Source organism: Colias croceus, chromosome 12 (genome assembly GCF_905220415.1).
Source record: "Colias croceus chromosome 12, ilColCroc2.1".
NCBI classification, from domain to species: domain Eukaryota; kingdom Metazoa; phylum Arthropoda; class Insecta; order Lepidoptera; family Pieridae; genus Colias; species Colias croceus.
In genome coordinates, this window is record NC_059548.1 from 2,512,378 (window position 1) to 2,538,503 (window position 26,126).

General features: G+C 36.3%; 3 protein-coding genes across 4 annotated transcripts; all 3 read right to left on the reverse strand.

Annotated features, from left to right (window-relative positions):
- Positions 1-1,645: 1,645 nt before the first annotated feature.
- On the reverse strand, positions 1,646-15,102 carry LOC123696130 (tripartite motif-containing protein 2-like). Its single transcript, XM_045642164.1, has 12 exons — positions 14,596-15,102; positions 12,171-12,280; positions 11,102-11,739; positions 10,782-11,022; positions 10,328-10,490; positions 9,678-9,854; positions 7,260-7,363; positions 6,917-7,002; positions 5,440-5,598; positions 4,427-4,559; positions 3,797-4,047; positions 1,646-3,403 (listed from the first exon to the last, which is right to left on the reverse strand). The coding sequence occupies exons 1-11, from the start codon at positions 14,613-14,615 to the stop codon at positions 3,800-3,802; spliced, it is 2,079 nt and encodes a 692-aa protein (XP_045498120.1). The 5' UTR covers positions 14,616-15,102; the 3' UTR covers positions 1,646-3,403; positions 3,797-3,799.
- Positions 15,103-16,400: 1,298 nt separating this feature from the next.
- Positions 16,401-24,911, reverse strand: LOC123696325 (methyltransferase-like protein). 2 transcript variants are annotated; one of them, XM_045642434.1, is made up of 4 exons: positions 24,591-24,911; positions 23,690-23,842; positions 22,997-23,413; positions 16,401-16,762 (listed from the first exon to the last, which is right to left on the reverse strand). In XM_045642434.1, exons 1-4 carry the CDS (start codon positions 24,767-24,769, stop codon positions 16,450-16,452), a joined length of 1,062 nt encoding a protein of 353 aa, XP_045498390.1. In that variant the 5' UTR covers positions 24,770-24,911; the 3' UTR covers positions 16,401-16,449. The 2 variants fall into 2 exon arrangements, with proteins under 2 accessions (XP_045498390.1, XP_045498391.1); XM_045642435.1 differs by having other exon boundaries at positions 24,739-24,906.
- Positions 19,484-21,165, reverse strand: LOC123696324. Its single transcript, XM_045642433.1, has 2 exons — positions 19,712-21,165; positions 19,484-19,605 (listed from the first exon to the last, which is right to left on the reverse strand). Exons 1-2 carry the CDS (start codon positions 21,091-21,093, stop codon positions 19,497-19,499), a joined length of 1,491 nt encoding a protein of 496 aa, XP_045498389.1. The 5' UTR covers positions 21,094-21,165; the 3' UTR covers positions 19,484-19,496.
- Positions 24,912-26,126: the final 1,215 nt, after the last annotated feature.

Genomic DNA, 26,126 nt, shown 5'->3' on the forward strand with positions numbered 1-26,126 from the left:
AGGATAAATTGTAATCAAGTACTTTACGATTTTCGGAGTAATTTGAAAAATGTAGTTATACTGATTTTGATATTTGAATAACGACTATGGGAAAATATTCTAAAAAAAACCCATAACATCAACTTTCGTAAATATTTCGTTTTATTAATTAACGCCGACTTCGTAAGACTAGGTAAAAAAACCAAAATTTATACAAATACAATTGGTTCCTATTGGAGGATATATTTTTACAGGTTTCCTTATATACAGTTCAGTTATTCAAGAGAATTCATATTATGTTAACGCTATTCAAGATTTACTTGTAGTGTAGTTTTCGATAATACAGTTTTTCTATTTATAACAAATCAGTTAGATGAACTTTAGAGGGGTTTCTCGAATTTATTATATAAAAAAATCTACGATAGTTTAAGTGTGGATCGGTTAATGTTGAGTGCTTATTGCTTCTTATTATGTTTTCACCATTGACGAACAATTGAAAATCGCACTTAAAAATTGTCCGATGCAAAACTGTGCCTACTCGTGTTAGGCAGTTTTTTATTGACCGATGCAATAGACTTTGATCATTACTACGACGAAATAAAGTATTAATTTCAAGGAATGTTTTTTTGAAGAACTTTTAATAGGCTATTGTGTGTCTAGTTGTTTACTGTAGTCAAATCTAGAAAAATCTGGTAAATCTAGAAACTTTATCAAGTGGTATTGTTTGACTCAAATATGTATGTAAGACTTGATTACATATTTATTGAAAAATTATGAACTTGTCTTTGAGCTCATTACAAGGTGGGTCTGTATTATAATTATCTTTCAACTATACACCTCAACAAAATTATGATTAGGTATTTTAAAATGATATAGATTTATCTACGAAAATTGGAACTTTTTCGTGTGATATGATATTTGATATTAAGAAAATTTTAACAGCATATGGTCACATATGAATGGATTTTACAGATACCCTCAAATATTTTCTCGAATTTTAATACTAAAAAAATCTTCTATCACTAATAACAATTAGATACACAACCCATTACAAAATGAATTTAAAACTGTCCTCAAATGTAATTTCTAGTCGAAAGAAACAAAAATTAAAGCAAAATCAAGCTTATTAACATTGCTTTTAGGTGTAAAATACAACGAACCAAAAGCAATATTGGTTTATACATCAAAATAAATTCAACCTTATTTGAATGAATTAGAGTCGGATTTACAAAGCACCAAAATTCTACTCTAGGTAGAGTTTTGGTGAGGACGTTTTGTCACTAATTTGTGTATCTAGTAGTTATTATTGATCGAAGTAAAAAATACACAAAGCATATATATAAAGCACTTTTGTATATAAATGGCACTAATTTTATACAAAATGATAGTCAAGAACTCGATAAATTTTGAAAAAAAAAAAATTAAATACAAAATGGCCACTAATTTATCACTAACTAAGCGATAACTTGAAGATATGTAAAATATTGTAAATGATACTGCTCAAAATAAAACTTGAGCAGGGATTAAGTTAATTTAGTAGTAGTAAGTTAATGACACCATTAAATGTGGAATTGAATAGAAAATGTAGTATATTTGTTGTAGTCAAACCCCGAAGCTCGGGCACTCTTAGGTTTGACTGGTCAAACCTCAGGTCTGGCATAATGACTTTGTTAAAGCCCAAAAAATAAATCGTTGTCTAGCTGACGCGTCTTCCTCCTCGGTACAGTAGTTGACGCGTGAGCGTAACACCGAGGGGTCCTGGGTTCCATTCCCGGTGGAGACGAAGAAAAAAAAATGTCTTGGTCTGGTAGGACACAGAAGGCTGATCACCTACTTGTCCCTAAAGAAAATCGATCAGTGAAACAGGTGTATAATGCATTTGCCCCTTACCCTACTTGAGGACATGGGACTTCACTGAGCTGAAGCGTCTTATGCGCGTGCGATGCCGATACTGCATTCGCCTCCGCCCGAGACTGCTGCTGACCTCAGTCAAAGGGTGAAATTCAAATGTATTTCGAGGATTGCCCGATGGTTTTTGCCAAACCTAAGATAAACCAGTTCTTCCGCGAAGAGATTGTGTTTCGGGATTTGACTATAACATATTCGAAATATTTTGTTTTCGATGCGATTTTTTTTCGAAAATTCATTTACTCATTTACATGTAAATTGTAAGTATTGTTTTAAAAAGAGGACAAAAATAATTCTAAACACAATTACAATTTCAAAAATATACAAGAATTTACACAAAACGCCAGTATTTAATAAACATACATTCGAGTCTTTCAAAAAAAATATTTTGAAAAAAAGTAAAAAAAAAAACTTTATATTTCACTATTGCAACTTAATCTATTTAAGTTAGACACCATTCATATTGTCACGTATATCAGATCTTGCCTCGGCTCGTTCGAACCAACATTTTAATAGTTTTTTAATAAGTGTACGTGTTTTCCACGTAAGTACATTTGAACTTTATTCCACAAGTGTTAAGTCTCAAATTTGCTTGGATAATAATTCTGAATCAAAACGACAAATTTCAGCAAGATTATTTAGATTTTTTATCAATTTGTTTTTATAAATTGTTTCTTGTACATTTTCATATGAATATTTATTCATATAATTATTTATTCGAGATTAAATAATATTCTAATAAATATATCTGATGTGTGCGCTCTGAAACAGAACCAAATCCTAGCAAGTTTCATTATTGACTTGTTAAATGTACGTTTTTATTCAAATTAGATGACAAAATCAGACTTAAATTATTAAAAAGATTTTATTACGGCAAAAATTTCAACCGTTTTATTTTAAAATCATAAAAATAACTTTCACTTATCCATTCTCCACGATTTAACAGACTAGTTAAAACACATAACCCAAACAAAACATGCCACGTTACAAAAAAAAAAACAGAAAAATCAGTCGAAAAATTAACTAAACATAAAATTGAGAACTTACATAAACTTAATGCGCAATAAATACTGTAAGTACTACATCTAATTCGTGTGAACGCGAATGAGACAATTTTTTCTATAAAACAAACTTTTCCCTTATTATTAACTCAGAAACTCTAAGCGAATCAGACTTTCATAATATTACCTTTTAATATAAGGTCGCTTTAAGTGACAAATCGCTATCTCTAATAGCAAAGAACATTTACTTGACTGGATGAGATAGCCAAACAGCGATAAGTCTGTATACTCTCATCAAGCTTATTCGCTCTGTTCGTATATACGTTATTCGAGTGCTACAAATGCTGCGCTCAAAACGATACGGTTCTGAATCTCATTCCCGTTCGCACTGCGTGTGGTGGCCACGTCTTTGGTAGCTCGAGATTATGGCCGACATTCGATTCCCGGTTATATTCGACTAGCATGAAATTCGTTCACCATTCACTTTCCCGGCTCTGCCATTCGTTCGCGGCCATCTGAAAATAGTGGTCGGAAAATAAACCCAGTTTTAAAACTTGCTGATAACTTTATCACGTCATAGGTCAAGACTGTTAAAACACATAACTCAAATAATCTGCCAGTTAAGTGACTAGCAGCTAATTTTACAGTTTTGACGTATATTTCCATACATTATTTGGCAGCAAACTGGCAGTCGTTAGAGATGGTAAGAGTGATCAATGGCGCTCCTTTTCCTCTAGTGGATTTGGCTTTGGAACTTTTAAGGATGTAACCGGACTATAAATGCCCTATGCTCTGGAGATCCTTCTTCATACTTACCATCCAAAAATTTACAGTCATATTATACAGAGCTTTTTTTATGTCAAGATATTACTACCCTGTCAAATAAAACTCCGACTATAGTTACTTACCATTCACCAATATGTATGTAACCGCAGACAATCCCCAGCAAGATCAGCCAGAAGGGCCTTCTTATTGGGCAATAGTGTCAACCCGGCAACCCTGCGAGGCCTCTTGTCCGCTAGTTCACAAGCTGCTACAATACCGGAGCCCTGGGGCTCCAGGACCACTAGAGCGGGCTTCCCTTTGATGGAACGAGCACAGACTATGTATAGGCCGTCGGGAGTTCGCTCTAGGGCTATGCCTCCGTAGCCACCGCGACCTAAAAAAAATGAGGACAAAAATAATTTTTGGGACATTTTGAGAGAAATTTTGTGGAAAATTTTGCTATCTGGTACTCTATTATGTTAATTTTTGGGTTGTGAGAATTGAAAAATAAATATATTTAATGCTATTTAGTTGTTTTTATTGCAAAATGAATGATTTAATTAATCTGAAAGATTCGATTTTCTGCTCGTTTGGTAATTTACTCAAAAACTAACATAAAAATGACTATTTTAATGATTCTTAAAAACAAGTAAGATATATTTTAACTATATTCAATGCTATATTTTTAATTAATATATATCTTTACCCAAACTCAATGCTACATTTTTTTTATAAAAAAACACTGAATTTTAGTATAATTATGATTTACATACCTTTAGGAACTGGCGCGAGTATGGTCTGCAAGTTCCCCTCAGCATCATAGATTCTTACGGCCACGTCTGCTATGATAATCAGGTCTTCAGTTAGAGCCAGACCACCTACCAGACCTAGATTTCCACTGCCAACCTGGAATGAATTAATATCTTTTTGTACTGCATGTACATGATAAAGAATAGTGAATAGAGACGAAAATAAATGATAACAGTAATTACTACAATTAGTACTGCTTTTTTAAGGGCGGCCGTACACGGACCGCTTCAAGCAGTTGAGACCGACGGCTCGAAGCCGCGACCGCGAACTATAGACATTCATTCACTGCCGTACACGGACTGCTCGAGCAGTCGCGACAGCTTCAAGCCGTCAACTGCGCGGTTTGTAGCGACTGCTCGAGCAGTCCGTGTACATCGTTCAGCCGTTAATTGCTCGAGTATTCCGTGTAAGGCCGGGCCTCGTTTTGCACTGAAATTAATGTAGGTGGTGTGCTGACGCAGGATTTTCGGCCGCGTCGCAGTTACATAGCGTTACAGTTGTCCAGTAACTCGCGCCACCGACACACGCCTAATAGTTAGTAATTAAAGTAATATATATTTTTGTGTAACTTAAAGGGATATAATGTCGGAGACTGTCACTAGCACGGATGGCAGCACCGTCGCTACAGTGAAGTTCATCCGGTGAAGGCTCGCCCTCGGGACGGCTCTTCACATTCGAACATCGAAGAGTTCGGACCTTCCACTACTTGAAACTGTTAACCTTTTCTTTGCTAGTGTTTAATTTAAATTTGTAACGTAACGGTTATTAAAAGTGATTGTATTAAAAGTGATTGTATTAAAAATGACTGTATTATGGTGTTTATTTGCTCGATTACCCAACGCAACGCCCACAGCTTGAAAATAGATTCACAATCTACACCTTTCTCCGATATATATTTTATTGGCCGCTATCTTTAATTTCATCTCCCTACACACCGTTACACTAAAATAACATCTATTGATATCATATTACTGACCTCCCGCTCAATATTCCCATGCCTGTCGAACACGAACACAGACCTAGCGCCATTATCGGCGACGGCGATACGCCGAGACTCTACATCTGCAGCTACACACACCGGCTCTATCAGACGATCGGACTTTATAGTGCGGAGTGTTGTGCCGTCTATGTTCACCTGAAAAAAAAATATATTTAGTGGTTATTGTTAGTTTTAGTGAAATAAAATGCAATTCATAAATACTTGAAAAAGTATTTTCAAATACATGCCTTTATTATTTTTATATTATTGACCAGCTGTTCCCCGCGGTTTCACCCGCATTGCTCAGCTCCTGTTGGTCTTAGCGTGTTGATTTATAGCCTATAGCCTTCCTCGATAAATGGGCTATCTAACACTGAAAGAATTTTTCAAATCGGACCAGTAGTTCCCGAGATTAGCGCGTTCAAACAAACAAACTCTTCAGCTTTATAATATTAGTATAGATATAAATTTATTAGCTCGGTACTGCATAATTGTTTCGTACTCTGTCCTTATGTGTTAAATAGATAAGTTAATACGATTCTAATATGGATAGAGCATAACATAAAGATGCTAGACGATCTGGTGCAAAAAAGCACAATCTGTCAGTTAGTTGTGTCATTAGAAAGAGATAGATATTGTACTGCAAACTTTTATCTCTTACTAAGTTACGAATGTTTTCACTTACAAACACAATTTTTTTTACCTTTCATCTAATGTATTTTCATAGTGAAATTTAATTATAACTAGCTTACCGCCCGCGGCTTCGCCCGCTTTGTCTAAAACCTAATAAATTATATACTATAGTCGAGCCAATTTAATAGGCAACATTTGACGTCTATCAATTTTATCTTCGAAGAGAGGTAACCTGCTTAAAAACATCGATTAAAGTGAATTAATCGATACGGATTTGAAACATTTGTCAATCGAATTTATTAATTTATGATGATTTTTATTCACAAGCTTGTTCACAAGTAATCAATGCATTCGATTCTAGATGTCAGATTTCGATTTTTAGAGTAACGTCTCTGGTATTTAAAAAGAAAAAAGGTTTATTGACACAAAATTGTAGCGACGTTAGTTCTTGAATTCAGATATTGTTTATTATGTTTAGTATGGTTTATCAGTAAAATGAAATCTTAAAATTACTTGTATCGGTCATTATTATTATTAATATGTAATCATAATTGAAAAAAGTTAAGCAAATATGCAGTTCTAACAAAACGAAATATCATGTTATTCTATGTCGTCGTTACTAGGTTACGTTGTTGAATTTTGTTGAACTGTCAAATGTTGCCTATTAAAATGGCTCTACTATAAAACCTTCCTCTTCCTCCTCTATCTATTAAAAAAACCGCATCATAATCCGTTGCGTAGCTTTAAAGATTTAAGCATACAAAGGAACATAGGGACAGAGAAAGCGACTTTGTTTTATACTATGTTCAATTATAATTAAGAAAATAAGAAGAATTATCACCTCAGTGACAGTTCTGGTCCGCCAATTAACAGCAACAACGCCTTCTTCTGTGACAGCGATGCCTGTACAGCTGCGACCGGCTAGACCTAATGACGACATAATTTTATTTTATTTCAATTATTTTCTGCAATCGCAGTCCTGATTTTATTCTTATTGTTAATTTTTAATGCCAACGACAAAATGTAAGAGTAAAAGGACTACTCGCTATAAATTGAAGATAAAGATTTTCTACCTATGATTTGTAAGTCAAATATATGAGACGACATATTTTGTTCTATTCTTTACATTCTATGCTAAGAAATTATTTTTAAGAGTAAATAATTTATATTTTATGGAATCTTACCTTCATTTACGATATGAGTTTTAAATGCGAACGTCTCGTCGTCCAACACTTTCACTCGCGAATTGCCTGCATCCAACACGTAGATTTCGCGACGTTTCGGACATCTGGTAACGCAAATAAATTTAAAAGTTAGGTGAGAAAAATTTATGTTGTAAATTAGCATTCATAGCATTTTGTGTAATTTAAATTTATTAAAAAAAAATTGTAAGAAAATCGCAACAGGCTAGTTGCGTATTGAATTTTTTTTCGGCTAGAATTTTTCTTATTATTTTTTTGTTTTATACATTGCCAGCACGACATACTGGCCAACCCACAGAACAGTAGAAACAAATAGAAGTGCTATAATGTCATAATTAGTATGAAAACCAGTGTCGCCAAACCCACACATTTAAACCGATAGTTATACAGTACACTACAAGTAAACTATGCCTTTGATTGGACAGCTTAATTTGAGTAAAAACTGACTTAGATTATAAATTCAGCATTTCAATATGTACCCTAACGCACCATGTTACGGTTTATTTTAGTATAACATCCCTAGGTATATTAGCTGTTTTGTTTCTCTTTGCTCAGAAATTTCAAATTCGAAAACATTCAGCTATTCCACAACAGAGGGCGTTAGTTTTCGATAGATATAACTTTGAACCTCAACACATAGAAATAAGGTTGAAAGGAGAATGCCCATGAAAGTATGGACCACAGTATAGTGTTGCGTCAATGCCAGAGTGGTTTTGAAGGGTTCTTCGATATTCAAAAGATTTTTACCAATTGATTTTTTTGTGATAAAAACAGGGGTTTTCAAGATATTGGGAAAAATGTGAAATAACCTCAAAACTTAAATAACGCCGATTTAGTTAGGTTTATGTGTGATTTAGGTAGCATTTTATCTGCCGAAGGTTATTTTTCGATTAACATATTTAATCTATGCGTAGAGCTTATGCTTTCAGACAAAGTCTATCTGTTCATCGGCTAGTGTAGGTAGGCACCAGAAATCTTCCGGGACGGATTTCAAGAAAACCTAAATATATAGGTATTTTAAAAATGCCAATAGTTTTTATTCGGTTTACATGTTGTTGTTGTTATATGAATCATTTTTTCACTACATATTCGAAGAAAGAAACAAATAAGAAATAACTGGTTACCTACCAAGCTATGTCATAATAATATTTTTTATATATATATTTATATTATTTTACTTCACTATCTATGTTAAAACAACCTACAGTGTATAAACAATACCTTACAGAGTGATTTTATGTTAATTGATTTTTTTGTAATTCAATGAAAACAATAATCGATATTAATACATTTAGCTATTTACCATAGTAAATGTCATAATAGTTACCGCTTGGTTACCGTGGTAACCGGTAATGGATACTAAATCTATGGTAACGGAAGTAAACAATTACATGTCTTATTAGATTTTACAAAACATTCCCTGATCAAAATATATTTTCCGATAGTAAGAAGGCCTCTAAATTACCGAGATTTTTTTTAATAGGATTGTTATCTTAATGCATGAGAAAAGCCTGTACCAAAAATGTAAACGATAATGGACACTAAATCTATAATAACGGATCTAAACAATTACATGTCTTATTAGATTTTACAAAACATTCCCTGTTCAAAATATATTTTCCGATGGTAAGAAGGCCTCTAAATTACCGAGATTTTTTTAATAATATTGTTGTCTTGATGCATGAGAAAAACCAGTACCAAAAATGAGCATTCTCCTTTGTGTCACTCTACATTAATGACATTAACTTGATATCAATCTGATGCTATGCTCTATCTGCTATCGATATGCGCCACATGCATCACTAATCCGACATTCGTTTGTTTATTGCAATAATATTCCAGAAAGTCTTGTTTGCTGTTCAATCTATAATAGTACTAATTTCTTATGAGTTAAGGTTCATTTTGACTAGATATTTGTATATAATTTTGACAAATTACGACAAGAAGTTATAACATAAATTATATTTAAAATAAATTAAAATCAGACTTACCGATGGTATGAAATGCCTCCATTGCTTATATTATTTTGTCTGCTATCACTTTTCCACTCTAATACCGAACAACACGCCCTAATTAATGAATAAATACGGAAAAAAGGTTTGACAGCTGACAACCGACTCGAATATTTTTCTGCGCACAACTGAGAGCAAGTTAGGTGATCTTACCTTACTAGTGACACGTGGGCCACGCCCACATCACACTTCTATTTGTTTTTACTGTTCTGTGGGCCAACCAATATAAAGCTTTTTTTTTCTTCATTGTGCATAATATAATACTGGCCAGCGCCACGGGCTAGTTTCGTCATTTGTTTTTTTTTTGGCTACATTATATTATGTTACTGGCCAACGCGATGAGGTGGTTGCGTCTTTTGTTTTATTTTTTTTCTTTTTCCGAATGTACCTGGCCAGCGCGACGGGCTGGCTGAGCTGCTCCTTGCCAGTCCCGCGCGCGCCCCACACGCGGTCGGGCGCGGCCCGCGCCGCCACGTGCGCGCGCAGCGGCGAGTCGCGCACCGCGCGCGCGAACACCAGCACGCGCACGCTGATCGCGCCCGCGCTCCATGGCCGCATTGTTATACTGCAATATACGTATGTGTATACGTAATTATGAATTAGGTATGCGAAACCGTATAAGCATACTGCAATATAATATGTATATAATATTATCATTAATTGGTTCTGCGAAACTGAAACTACGGGCAAAAAGCAAGTATTTTTATAATTCACGTGTTATGCTTATATATAATATTATCAAATCAAAAACTAAATAAATACAGTATTTTCTTGTGCTTGATATAATGCAAGTATTAATATTTAGAAACTAAACTAAATAAATAAAAAACGTATATCTATAAATATCATGTCAACGTTTGTCAAAAATTTTCCAGTTTGTGTACGTATCCTCACGTAATATGCGTGCGCGGTGCGTGTGTGCATGAGTACGTATACGTGCGTATTCGTGTACGAGTACGTATGTGTGTATGTGTGAATTCTAATACGTATATATGCGTGAGTGTACGTACGTGTATATGTTTGTGTGTGTGCACTCACCGATAAATCCCCGTATCAGTATCAGTAACGGTACAAGCTAGTGGTGCGTCGTCCAACGTAGCGGCAGCCGTCACCGGGTCGCCACCCGTACTGCGAGCCTCGCCGTGGTAGTCCACTGTGCGGAGAGATACTACTACTTCGAGACCGCATACACATGCCGATTCTGGAAAACACGAAGTGTGTTTATAGAAAGTTATATTTGAAAAGAAACCAAGGTCGCAATAAATAGGCTAGATCAGCCGTATCATTGATAGTTTAGATAGTTTATATAGATAGTTCAGCCGTTTAACAAAGCACCTAGAGTCTAGGCGCTTTGTTAAACAGCATCGTTTATTAAGTCGATTAGAAAATTATAAAAATTGAGACACATACTGTTATGCACATGTTAAACCAGAAACATAACAAGATGACAGACGATAATGACAACGACCATAACTATCACTTAAAACCTCACCTAATTGCAAAGTACACAACCCGGGGAACGTAGTACTCGTCCTGACTCTGCCCAGTTCAGCCAGAGCTTCCGAGAACCTCTGTTGCGCGTCATTATGTGCAAAGTCCACAGCCAGAAATGCATTTTCCCTCGGTTCTGCCAACGCTGCAGCATCACCCAGTCTCGCACCGAGCGCAGCAGCTCGACTACTGACTTCACGCACTTCAACTTGCTGCTGAAGACCAGAACATTCCGCTTCTACCTGGAATAGTATAACACAAATTTAAGGATTTTATAACCAATTGTAATTACATGTGTATTAATAAATAAAACTGACTTACTTTAGATTTCTCAGCGTCAATCAGTTTCAACTGCTCTTCCAGAAGTTTTCGTTTATGCGTAGCGGCGGCCGCTGCGGCAGACTTCAATTCGTTGTGCCGTTTATCTAACGCGCTTCTCAATTCAGCAAAGTGTCTATCTATCGCCTCATCAGCTGCAGTTGCCGCAGCTTCGAGCCGTCGCAATTCACTAGCTACTGCCTCCCGCGCCGCTCCTAGCTTACTGAGGCACTCGTTGGCTCTATACAATAGTATTTCGGACATTCTCTTTAAAGCTATCGAGAACGGCACTACGGTGTGATCGCATGGGGTGTCGCTGTGGGGTCCGTCTGCGCAATGCCGGCAAAATACGCAATCGCACGTCTCGCAGAATAACAACTCTCTACCGGGATGGGAACTGCACTGGGGTATGACTTCGCGTCTTTGTCTTGCCATTAAATCGAGTAGCTGGTTGACGAGAAACGAAGGAGGTAAGGCCGGCACCCCGCCCCGTGGTATGGTGATGAGCTCGCGACAGATTGGACAACGAAAACTACCGGAATCCCTAGTTTGAGAAGCGGCTATACGTGTAAGGCAATGTAAGCACACGGTGTGGGAGCAGGGGAGAAGCTTCGGGGTGTGTTCACCTCCGTCGTATGTACCTGTAATCGACACGAAAACTAGTTAATATAATGTTTATTTAAATTTTATGTCACTCTAGAATCTATTTTTAACAGTTTAACATACTGATATTAATGTAAGAATTATTTAGAATGAGGGTAGACAAAAGTGTATTATGTGTCAAAACGAAACTAGCACTTGCACAAAGAGCAAACATTTTGTTATATTCCAAATTCTACAAGTGTTATTAATTTATCTCAAAAATTTAAAGTATCATTAAGAAAAGTCGAATTTGAAATATTATTTACTTAAATAGTATGATCACATCAGATCAATAGAGGTAAACAATCCAATTTACATGTTATTACCACAAGAGTCGGTATATTATCTATCACACATCTCTATTATTCATCTGTGGTCACGCCATTACTACAGTGCAGTGTAACATGCGTATAAAATGAGGTGTACTAACACAGACAGGTGCCGCAGGTGAGGAAGCTCTCGTTAAAGTCCTCATAGTTGATGGAGACCGTCTCGACGAGCGTGGAGCTCATGCTCGCCATGCCGACTCCCAGCCGTGAACTGTTGTAGTGAAACATTAAAATGCGGTCCAAATAAGAATAGGATGGTCAATGAATGAGGCCTTTATGTGTGAAATATTGTTTGATAAATTTACTTAGAATCCTTTTTGCATTTGAAATATGGTTTATTTTATTTTGCCTGACTCTAACACACTCTAACATAAAATTAAAAGCTTAACTTAGCTTATTCATTCAATCAAATGAGAAATATTATGTCACAATGTGGCAATATGGCAATCCTATTCTTAGTTGGATCGCAAGTTGACTTGACTTCCACATATTATAAGATTTATTTGGCTTTTTTATTCTCTATATGTATATTTATATTAGCAAAAAAAACATTTGATTACTTCCTATTAATGATATTAAAGAATGTAAGCTTGTGTTTAATTTTATATTACATGTTTGTCTTACACTATTTATTTAAATATTCTTATTGATTACAGCCAGCTCTAGTATATTCAAAACTTTGTTTAAGTGTTTTGTCCATTTATATATAATATCTAGTTATTTACGAACTACTAAAAATAAAACAAAATGTAATATCCTGACATGAAATAAACAATATATATTTACTTTTCAAGGCTAGGAAATATTTAATTATAACAGATAACACTAAAATATATGTGATAGATAATTAATAATAGTATGATTCATGACTGTTTTGTATTTTATATATAAATCAATAATATGCAATTACTAAAGTATACAATTGCCAGACTGTGTAATAATGAAACTTATTTTATAATCCATTTTATAATAATAATATAGTTTTTATTTTAATAAATCTTTTTCCATAATACATTTTTTAACTATAAATCTTGAATTTACTTCAACAATGAACATATTATTATGAAAAAGTAACTGTATGCTTTACTGATAAATAAATACCAGATATTTAACAAAACATTTAATATGCCCCTTAAATAAATACCAGATATTTAACGAATTGTCCATTATTTATTACTTCAATAGAAACCAACCTGATACACTTATGTAATAAATGTAATAAATGTGTTAATTATCCAAGATCAGTGGAAGGCAAGTTAAAAGCTATTTCAGTGTAGCAATTAAATGATAATATTAGCAATAGGTATTTATTTGTATGAACTATAAGCAAGAGGAAAATAGTGAACATTATAGCAACATAGGAAATGATTCATTTTGTGGTATTTTGTGTTTATGGGCTTGATTGAGTATTGGAGGAAATATTCTGATACAACATACTATAGTATAGGAGATATTGGTTTAAGTAAATAGTAGTTGGTAGTTAATAGGAGAGATTTCCTACATATTTTTTATCATATTAAATACTAGCTTTTCGCCCGCGTCTTCGCCCGCGTTTTCAAAGGAAAACCCGCATAGTTCCTGTTCCCGTGGGATTACCGGGATAAAACCTATCCTATGTGTTAATCCAAGTTACCCTCTATATGTGTGCTAAATTTCATTGTAATCGGTTTAGTAGTTTGTGCGTGAAAACCATACATACATACAAACATTTCCTCTTTATCATATTAGTATAAAAGTATAGATAGGTACATAGTTATAAAGGTTATTTTGCAATATATAGATTACATCACTTTCATGCTGTAAAAAAACATTGTACCTCCATTAAATTGTGAAAACTATTCAAAATATAAATCAACTAATAGAAATATACATTAGCTTAAATGTATTTTATTCTATAACTTAAAAAAAGAGATTAAAAGTTCATTTTAATTTATCATTGAGAATAGAAAATTGTGACAAATTGACTATATTAAATATTGAATTTATCAATGGATTTGATTAAAATTTCAACCATGATATTTAGTTAAATGATTTAGGCACAAAATGGAAGCTAAAGTTTTAACATCTGAATCATCAATTGCAGCACATTGTCCATGATTTATTTCATTGCCTCAATTGAATCAATAAACTACATAATTATACTACCGAATTTATAAAGAGTATGTAACTTGGATGTTTTCATATTGGGACTTTATATTGTATGAAATATAGAAATGCAAAAAGCAAATAGGTATTATGCTTAGGTATCAATTAGCAGGGTGTGCCGCATGGTATACAATTTTGTTTATTTTGTGGAAAAGAAAGAAAAAATGAAAAGAAAAGGAAAAGTTAGAAATCAAATTAATTTTAATCAAAAGTATTCTGGTTATTCTTGATGTTGTACTTATTATAATTCTAGGATATTGTAAGTTAACTGTTGAGAATCTTACATTGAACCAACAAGGATATATTACGACTTATTTTCGGCAAATTCATAAACAAATCATGTGATATATTCAAACAAAAGTAATAAAAAGATATACTTACAGGAATGAGCAACAATACATGGACGAAATTTGCAGTGCAATCACACAGGACACTGGGTATAACTATTTCATTATAAAGATTCAGCCAATTTTAAATACGGATACATTTCAAAAATAGTCGATCGTGTAGTGTGTTTATTTATGCTGATTTTACTAGGCATTCCTCTATTTCGTTAAGTCAGCGTTATATCGATAACTTAATAACATAACTGTAATGAATCCTTTTATAACAACCCTCAATTGTATATGTACTGTTATTTTACAATAATACACAACTAAACTCTTTCGTAATCGATCGATATTTATGAGAAAAGTATTCGCGACAAAGAAAGAGATATGATGATAAATTGTAAGCGTTTAAATATGATTATTGGAAGTAATATCTCATATTCCACACATTTTAGCACATCTTACAAATTCATTTTAGAGAAATGTGATAATCAATTGCAATAAAAACAGCTTTGTTTCCAAATATTTATAAAAAGTATTTTTGTGTCAACCAACTACCATTACCCTCGTTTGAACTGTCAATGTCAACTGTCAAATTTCTGACTTATGTCAACATCCTATGGAATTAATTTTTACCAGATTTTTACTCTTGTAACATTGTTGGCGTAGATTTCTGCGTGTGAAAATATGTGAATCAAAGAGAGTGAATCGAGGAGTGAATGTATTGTTTCTCGCAAACTTTCTCGATCCGGTGCGTAGCTTGCAGCACGGCAACCATTAGTGGTCCCAAATTTAAGTTTAATTCACATAAGATTCGATGTCGGTATTCGCCGGTCGCTTATTTTTTTTTTCAAGACAGATAAAATCGCCTAGGCGTTTAGTTTTTCCCAAGAAGCATATCTAATAGGTACACTGGAGATTGCACTATGAACGTTGACTTGTCACGGGAAGGTATGACCTTGAATGACGCCTGGTTGTTCCTTCATCCCTTTCACACCAACTTGCCAAGTTAGGTGTGAAAGGGACAAAAAACAACCAGGCGTCATTCAAGGTCATACCTTCCCGTGACAAGTCAACGTTCATAGTGCAATCTCCAGTGTATTAGATATAAGCTTCTTGGTTTTTCCACAGAGTTTTTCAATACATAATATAGTGTATAAATATTTGTATGCTATTTGTTGGCGAATTGTGCGGACATAAAATTTATTATAAAAACTTTGTTACCACAATTCAAACAAATAAATTTTCATTTCATTTCCTTTCATTTTCAAAAAATAATCACTTTATTCCATCTTAAGATCTCATAAAATCCTATTGACTTTATAGTTTCTCCACAAGAGCATGAATCATGACTTTGTCGTCGCCTCATTATTTTCAACAAAATCAAAAGCCGTGCGGTCGTTAGGTACTTGCAGCTTGCTGCGAGATATAACTAGACCGATAAGCAGCGAGATATGTCGCGAGTAGACGCAAGCATGTTTACACACGCTATCGCAACTTCTCGCAAGAAGTGCTTGACAAACTGTCGCGACAGAACTTGCTACATGGCAAGAAGCTTATATCTTATCTACATGGTTTACACTTGCAAGCTGCTGTCAGACAGACTGTCGGACGGTTCTTGCGGAAGTTTACTTGCAGATGGAAACACGGCCTTATTATTTTAAGTTTCAGCGATTTTAACACGATTTTAAGTGTTATTGACAGCCCCACATATACGAAGATGTAATCGCATATGCGTGAAATGTCACAATGACAGTTTAAATAGAAATATTGGTATTGCTTTCAAGAATGAAATTCAAATATTTCATAAATTCGAACCTCTTAATAAGGAGCAAAGTAATAATCAAACTTCAAAGATGAAATAATTATTTCGGGACATTTATTGTATAAAACATTAATCATCATATTACAATGGTTTTCTGTACTTAGCTTGTATCCACACTCGATACATAGTCAATTTTTTACCTCTATTTACTTGTAGACGTCTATCGATTAAATTCTGTTCTTCCAAAAATCCAGCACTTTTAAACAAATTGGTGATTTCTTCTTGTGTGAAAAAGTATACTAGGGTTTTATCTCCTCGGGCATAGAAATTGTCTGATATACATCGTCCTTTTTTGAATCGCAATTGCGCTAAATCATACTTTCCATAATCTCGAAATACAACCAGACCACCAGGCTTGAGGTATTTAAAAATATTACTTATTACGCCACTCATTCTGGAAAAGGAAAATTGGAGCTGTAAATCTTGAATGAATGAAATGAATGAATGAATGAATGAATGAAAAATACTTTATTGTACACCTTATAGAATACATTTTATAAACTTAAAAATATAATATAACAATGTACAGTAGGCGGCCTTATCGCTGGCAGCGATCTCTACCAGGCAACCCAGAAAAGACGAGGAAAATAAATGAGTCAATAACATGGTGGTGCAAAATAAATAAAAGTGCCAGAATAATAAGTTTATTGTATATATACTATACCTACATATATGCAGCTTACATTATAATATACATACACAAATAATAAAAAAGAAAAACATATTACTATATACACATATAAGATAATATATAAGAATACATACTTAAATATATACATACATACATACACATATATATTACATACATACATATTTTATAAGCATATATTATAAATAAATCGACAGAGTTAACACCTAGCCTGTGACAGAGATAAATAATAGTTTCTAACTTTCTTTTTGAAAATAAAAATCGATTGAGCTCGTTTTATTTCTTCGGGTAAAGAATTCCATAGGTTAATAACGGTGACAGTGTAGGAGGAATGGAAGAAGTTGGAACGGTGAGAAGGAATACTTAAGGTTAAAAGGTTGGAGGAACGGAGAGTGAGGGAATGCTCGTTGAGGAATTTGAAATTGTCTTTAAGATAGGAAGGGGTCTTAGGATCAAACAAAATACCGTATAACGAATGCAACATATGAGCATACCGGCGGAAACGTATAGGAAGCCATTCAAGTTTTTTGCGGAATTTGGAAACGTGGTCGTATTTCCGGAGACCAAATACGAACGGAATGCAAAGATTTTGAAGGCGGTCTAGAGAATCGAGTTGTAACTCGGTTAAATCAGGGTAACAGGAGTCGGCGTAGTCAAGGATGGGAAAGAGTAAGGTCTCTGCAAGCGAAATCCTAGTTGGTATGGGCAGGAAATTGCGCAGCCTGCGTATCGATCCTGCAGCGCCAAACAACTTCTTACGTACAACTTCAAGTTGAACCTTCCAGGTCATATTTGTGTCAAAATGAATGCCAAGATTTTTGACAGAGTTACTGAAAGGTATCACAGTTCCATCCAGAGTAATCTTCGGAACGGTGCTCCAGTCAATCTTATTTGTCAGTTTAGAGCTGCCAATTTTTTTTTTTTTTTTTTTTTTTTTTTTTATATGAAAGAAGGCAAACGAGCATGTGGATCGCCTGATGGTAAGCAATTCCACAGCCCATAGGCATCTACAGACGTGTCCGAAGATGTGTTGCCGACTTTTTGAGGTGGAGGTATATTCTCTTTTTAAATGCCTCGATGTCATAGGCGTTCGGGAATATCACCGAAGGCAGGTTGTTCCACAATTTGGTTGTGCGCGGAATGAAGTGGCGGGTAAATCGCACCGTACTAGAGCGCCAGAGGTCCAAATGGTGAGCGTGAAACTTGGTCTTATGCCGTGCGGTACGGTGGTGGAATTCCGCGGCAGGTATCAGCTCAAACAGCTCCTCAGAGCACTCCCCATTATACAGACGATAGAAAACGCATAACGATGCAACGTCTCGTCGTAAACCCAGAGGATCAAGCCGATCAGTAAGTGCTTGTTTGCCAATAATTCTGACGGCTCTTCGTTGCACGCTATCAAGTGGCAGGAGCTGATATTGTGGTGCCCCGGCCCAGAGATGGGAGCAGTATTCCATATGAGGCCGTATTTGCGCTTTGTAAAGTAGTAATAGATGTTCAGGCCTGAAATACTGCTTCGCTCTATTTAGGACACCCAATTTTTTGGAAGCTAGTGTAGCTTTGCCTTCCAAATGATAGCGGAACTGAATGTCATCAGAAATACTGACACCAAGAATTCCGATACTAGACTTGATACTAAGGGGAGTGTTCTCAAATAGGGGTGCTGTGAGAAATGGTGCTTTTTTAGCTGAAAAAAGACATACTTGTGTCTTGTCAGGGTTAAATCGGACAAGATTTTGTTGACCCCACTCTGAGACTTCTCCAAGGAGAGTCTCAATTTTGGACACAAGTATGTTACGGTACTCTTGGACGTGTTCCAGAGAAATATTAGTGCGGCCGGTATATAAAGCATCGCCAGTACTGTCATCTGCCTAGCAATGAATGTTACTAATTTGTAACATGTCATTGATATGCAGAAGGAACAGTGTGGGTGAGAGTACGCAGCCTTGGGGAACGCCAGCGTTCACAGGTAATAAGTCAGAGCTTGATCCATCGACCAAGACTCGAATACTGCGCGCTGTAAGAAAACTGGCAATCCACTTGCACAACTTCTCTGGAAGTCCATAGGCTGTAACTTTCGAAAGGAGCGCCTGGTGCCACACCCGATCGAAGGCTTTTGCAACGTCCAGACCAACCGCTAAAGCTTCCCCCTTGCTCTCAACAGCGCTTGCCCATCGGTGAGTTAAGAAGATTAGAAGATCACCAGCCGACCGTCCATGACGAAAACCATACTGTTGGTCACTGATCAGCTGGTTCTCCTCCAGATAACCCAATAGCTGGCTGTTAATGATGTTTTCCATCACTTTGGAGAGCAAGGAGGTAATAGCAATTGGTCTATAGTTGGATGGATCCGATTGATCGCCTTTTTTAGGGATCGGGTGCACTGAGGCAGTCTTCCATGAGGCAGGTACAATGCCGGTGTTATAAGAGTACCGAAACAGCTCTGTAAGAACCGGAGCCAGTTCAGGAGCACATCTTTTCAGCACAATGGCGGGGATACCGTCGGGCCCACTCGACTTATGTGTATCAAGAGAGAAGAGAGCTTTTCGCACAGCACTCTGTCTGAAATGCACATTCGGCATGGAGCTCTTGCACCGCAAGATAGTAGGCGGTACATTTCCTCTGTCATCTAATGTTGAGTTGGATGCAAAGAGAGCACCCAGAAGATCGGCTTTCTCTTTGGAGGAGTGGGCTAAAGTATCATCTTCCCGGCGCAGAGGTGGAAACGAGGGCTTGCAGAAGTTTCCTTGGACAGCTTTGGCGAGTGACCAAAAAGCACGGCTCCCAGAAGGGTAGCGTAAAAGTTTCTCGCCTATGCTGCCAATAAACTCCGACTTTGCTGTGGATATTTTCCTCTTGTATGCCCTGGCAGCAGAGTTGTACCGTTTTTTGAGAGCACTAGCATTTGGATCCTTATTAGACATTGCTTCTGCCCATGCATGGAAACACTCTTGCTTCAGGCGAGCAGCCATTTTGCAAGGACGACCATACCAGGGCTGGGACTTACCGCCGACGGGTACTACAGAGTTTGGAATGAAAAGTTCCATTCCCTGCAGCACCACATCCGCAACTGAGTCAGCATAGTCACTAGGATCAGGTGCAAGGCAGACTTGCTTCCAAGGGTAGGATGCAAAAAATTCCCGCATCCCATCCCAATCTGCTGACCTATAGTGCCAAACGCGGCGGCTCCCAAGTGAACGGGGCCGTGATGAACGCAAGATTGGCACTGTACTCCGAATTAAACAGTGATCTGAAGTCCCCAGAGGGGCTTCGACTTTTACCTGATAATTAGCCGGATGGGAGGTCAACAGAAGGTCTAGTATAGAGGGTGTGTGGTCAGCAATGTCGGGTAGTCTCGTTATTGAGGAGACCAGTTGCGTAAGACCGTAAGACATCGCGAAGTTGTGTACAGATCTCCCCGCATGATCAGTGGTACGTGAACCCAACCATTGGGTATGATGGGCATTAAAATCACCTAAGATAATTATTTCTGCTGAGGGGATCTGTTCATGTACTGCATCAGCCGTTGTTTGGATGTGCTCGATGAGACGGTCGGTTTCTGCATCACCACTATGTGACCGATACAAACACGCGTAGATGCGGGGATGGTCACCACAGTCCGCACGGAGCCAGATAATTGATAGGTCAGTGCCCTCAAGACCGACAAGGCGACGATAGCAAATATCCTCCCTCACAAACACACACACACCAGCTCGTGGGATGAAAGTGTGCTCCAGTTTGTATCCTGGGTAACAGAGATATGTTGTGTCGGAGGGTGGACAAATTTGTGTCTCTGTAAGAAACAACAATGCCGGCTTTTCTGTCTCTAGGTGGTGATGGACGGGATTCAGGTTAGAATGCAGGCCTCTCACATTGCAGAAATCTACGGACAATGAAGGTGGCATAGACTTATGTGCTCGTTTGCGCTTGGTGGTATTCTTGAGCGGGATTTTGCCCTCCCCAGAGTACGTAGGGCAGCCCGAGCATGAATGCTCAGGAAGGGATTCTCCAACACTGTGAAGGTTGGTACCCTCCTGGGGTAAAAAGTAATTTAATTCCGCTGCCATGTTGTTCATTAAAAAGAGGTAGGGATAGGATTTATGATGGGAATAAAGGAAAGGATAGGTATAGGAAGGGAACAGGATGGGCCTCCGGACCTCCAATAATTATATAATGCCAATAATTATAGTTTGCGTTTTTGCTGGGTTTACTAACAGGCCAAAGTTATTAGACCACTGAGAGATATTTGCCAAATCGTTATTAATCTGCTCAATAGCTTCTGGAAGTTGAGGAAGTGAAGCATGAGTATAAATCTGCAAATCATCAGCATACATATGGTAGGGAGAAGATAAATTGTCTGAAATAGAATTGATAAAAATAGAAAAAAGGATTGGAGACAACACGCTACCTTGAGGAACGCCGATAGAGATATTACACCATGTTGACAAGTGATCGTCAATTTTGATCCTCTGTCGACGCCCCTGGAGATAACTCCGAAACCATTCAATTACTGCTGGAGATATGTTAAGAGAACCAAGCAAACTCAGTAATATGTCATGATCGACGGTATTAAATGCGTTACTGAAATCTAACAGTGTGAGTAAAGTGAGTTGCTTGTGATCCATTGCATAACGAATATCATCAGTAATTTTAATTAGAGCAGAAGTCGTGCTATGACCGGGACGGAATCCGGATTGGAAAGGATTAAACAAGTTATGTTTATTTAAAAATGAACATAATTGTTGTTGGACAAGTCGTTCAAGGATTTTAGAAAGGAAGGGTAGGACACAGATGGGACGAAAATCGGAAAACATGGATGGATTGGCTTTTTTAGGTAGAGGAATAACAAATGCTTCTTTCCAGGCCATAGGAAACTCGTGAGAGGATAAGGATACATTGAGAATATGAGTTAACACTGGAGCAATTATATCAAGGATTGGAATAATCATATCACGACCAATGCTGTCATTACCGACGGCTTTCGATGAAATAGACATAATGTTCTTCTTAACATCACAGACAGTAAATTGTTTGAAAGAAAACGGAGGAAAATTTGGAGCTGGTTTAGTAGAAAGATAATCTAAAGTACTTTTCTTATTGTTTGCATCAAGAGCAAAGGAAGTTTTTGAAAAATGACAGTTTAATAAGTCGATATTAAGGTTAACAGGCAGAGAATTTTGAGATGTTTTACCAACTCCAAGAGTTTTAAGAAACTTCCATACCTTTGTTGGATCGCCGTTTTCGATCGTTTTATGAATGTAGCGTTGTTGTGCATCCCTACACATAGTATTACAGCGGTTACGAATAGATTTAAATCTCTCCTTGTTAATCTCCGAGTTGTCCACTTTCAGTTTCGCCTTTGCTCGATTTTTCCTGTTCAGAGCCGTTTTTAATTCCTGCGTCAGCCATGGTGCTGGTAAATGTTTTAGTTTGACTGGCCTTAATGGAGCATGTTTGTCATAGAGTTGGATCAAAAAGGAGTATAATACATCAACTTTTTCGTCAATCGATTGTAGATCAAAAATGCTAGGCCAATCTACTTTTTCGGCATCCGCACAGAGCAATTCCCTATCCACACCCGCCAGGTTCCGTTGCATCAGGATTTTGGGTTTTTGTTTTGGGGGACGGATGAAATCTTCTTCTAATATATAAAATTCTCGTGTCACAATGTTAGTTACCATACTCCTTGATATTGCCTGTATTTTTTTAATGCATTTTTATTATAAATATATTTTATTTCATGTAGTATGTAGTGTCATTTTGTCCTATCCTCGAATTTTTACTAAGAGTTTAATGATAAATTAATAGAAATAAAATAATTTGGAACAATTTTTTTCTTTCCCCTATGAGGAAATTTAAATTTTTCGAAAAAATAATTTAATTTTTCCAACATATTAAAAATTGATTTAAATTCAAATTGTAGGAATATCTATTTGTTTGATTTATTTTATTTTAAGAAAATAGATAACAGTGACTTACTTGCTTGGATCAATCGCCGATAGCACAAATATTAATACAATAATATCAATACTGTTCTCTTCAAAGGGCACATTCCAATCTTTTGTCGTAGCATCAAGTACAAAAACTTCACACCGCTTCGTATCATACAGTTCATTTTCTTTCATAATTTCTATAGCTTTTGAGGAGAAATCACAGCCATAGATAAAGAGATTAGGGTCACGACTGTACTGTAGTATGGGAAAGATTGTGTTGCCTACGCCACAGCCAATTTCGAAGATATATCTCTTTACACCTTGTTCTATATTGGTGTTCTGAAGTTGTACTCCAAGGACAGTCACATTAGAGTCACTGGGGTACACTCGGCAGGGAGCTGAAGTATTGTCGGGGGCTAGTTCTGGAAACTCTGTGAAGAGCCAATGCCTGTCTTTGAAAAATCTGAAAGAAGAGAAAGGGATTATTTTTATTTAGCATGTTCTAATTAGTTATGCTAAATAAATTATTTCACTGTAGAAGTGACTTCCAAGCCCACAAGTAGCACTATTCATTTATTACATTTCTCGCTCCAGTTATTTGTCATGATGCTTATAATAGGCCTACAATGGTGATAATATTTTTATATGGTCCAGTATTTCCTAAGATTAGTACATTCAAACAAACTCTTCAGCTTTACATAATTAGGTACTTAGAGGAAAAATAATCAAGGAATATTACCTATTTTGGTGGATATCATAAAAATCATCCCAGTGTTTATCAGCATTTTCTTCTAAATCTTTCAATGTATCTTCAGAGAAAGTTACAAGGGAGTTTTGTTCAACTTTCTCCTGGGCTGCCTTCTCTTGGTCCTCATCCCATTGCACATTATCCCTGGAAGATTTTATTTTAATAATGCATTTTTTTTTCTGTTTACATCTTAAATTAAAAAATCATATTATTTAATCAGATTAGTACAAGATTTAATACATATCTGTCTCATAACTTTGATTACACATCTACTAAATATTATAAAATACAGCTGGTGCCTGCTGACTGTCCATTCCTAAGTATGTAAGCTTAGATCTTTATAATTACACAACAGACTTTTTGGTATTTCTAATATACAGGGTTACTTGTTAAACAACGGCAACCTCGCAGGACAAGATAGCTAACATCATAAGCAACAACATTTGTTCTAGGACTTTTGATAATTTGTTAGATTTTATTTTCATACAAAAATAAATATTCATTTAATTTTCCGTTTGAATATTATAAACTCTACGCCTCCCAAAAATTTCGTAAACAAGAAGCGAATGAGAGGGGGAAGGGGGCGTCGCGTCGTCCATCCGATAATGAATAGAACATAGACTTACAAATGTTAGGAGAGTACAATAAAAGTTTAAAAAATTATTTAAAAATAATTTATTGCGTTATGCCAAAAGTCGTAGAACAAATGTTGTTACTTATGATGTTAGCTATCTTGTCCTGCGAGGTTGCTGGCGTTTTACAAGTAACCCTGTATAGAGTAGGCCAAGAGGTAGTATATATTTATAAGTAAATTACATGCATAGTTCCATATGTGTAAAGCCATTTAGCTAGTTTGATTATTAATTTCAACTATAGTTACGATAGTAGATACCATGCATTGAAAAGATATAGATCATTGCGATCTTGGAGATATCTAGATCCACCTGTAGGTTTCTTTCTGTGCCGTGTACTTTCCAAAGCAACTTTATTTACATCTTGTACTTTCTTACAACTTCTAATTGAAATATTAAATACAGTACCAAGCGTTATGTTTAAAGACCTCGTCCACATTTTCAAGCAGTCTGTTGCCAAATTGAGGTCTTTTGTCTTCTTCTTCCATTTATCTATTTATCTACTTGTTTCAAAATAAATTGTAGAAGGTTTCACTTATTTTTATTCGATAATATTTTATGTGGTGAATATAAACATAACCTCTAAAACCATATTTTGATGAAACTTTTGACTTACGAATGACAGTTATATGTCAAATTAAATGTCAAATGTCAAAGTCATATGGCCATGGGACATGCAACACAGATTATACTAATAACACTGGTCTGCAAAAAAATTTTTTTTCGCGCTCCTTCTTATTTTTGCACAAGACTATTATAGAAGTGATACTTCTGAACAGAAATTAAGTTTTAAAAAATTTGTATCACGTCTAGATTTTTTGTGGTTTAATTTGAAAGAATCCCATTTTTTGTTCTAAGAATACATCGTTATTTTTAAAATTAGGTTTAAATATTACAAATAACGTCAAGAAAACGATTAAAAACTATAAGATAATATAATTACACACTATTTACATTGTTTCAATTAGTAGTTTTCTTTTCTTTTTAATATTTTATAAGGAGTTTCGTGACGAATCAATCAAGTACCTAAAATCAGCAAGCTTTGCTGCCAACTTCTTATCTATATTATTATAATATATAAAGCTACACTACCACTCACTGACTGACTGACATCGGGTTTCTCGGAAACTACGCGGAAAGTTGGGGGGATTTCGACGTGACCGTGTAGAGGTGCGCCGAGTGACCACCGGAAAAATATTGACATCTCCAACACCCTGGACAAGAGAGTGGACCCCTGGAGGTGCGCAGAAACGGTGCCACCTGGAGGGGGGGTGTCTGAACAAAAAATGCTCGGAACTGGTGGCGATTACCAGGGGAGGTGGAAAAATGGGGATTTTCGCGAAAACAAGATGGCCGCCGTACTTTGCCAAAATCGCCGTTTATGAATCCTTACGTCTCAAATTTGGCACACGTGCTCTGTTCGAGCCGGCGAATCGATCGGTGCCCCGTTCGAGTGGCTCCGGGCCCCAGTTTCCAACTTTCATACAACGTAAAATCCAACGGCCCGCGGAAACGGTGCGAGTTGGGTGGGGGGTCCCGGAACTAAAAATGATCACCACCCTGGGACGCTACCAGGGAGCCATAGTGGGACGCTCGATTTTGGAATTTTTCCATTTTTGGCGCAAACATAAAAACGTAAATTTAGACGAGGTGGTGCAATGGAGAAATACGCCAATGATGCATTCGTACTCGCCCAGCTCCCAGGATATCCAGAAAAATCCGAAATCTTAAACTTTCCCTCATCTCTCGAAGACGGTCAACGGCCCGCGCAAACGGTAGCAGCTACATCTGGGGTG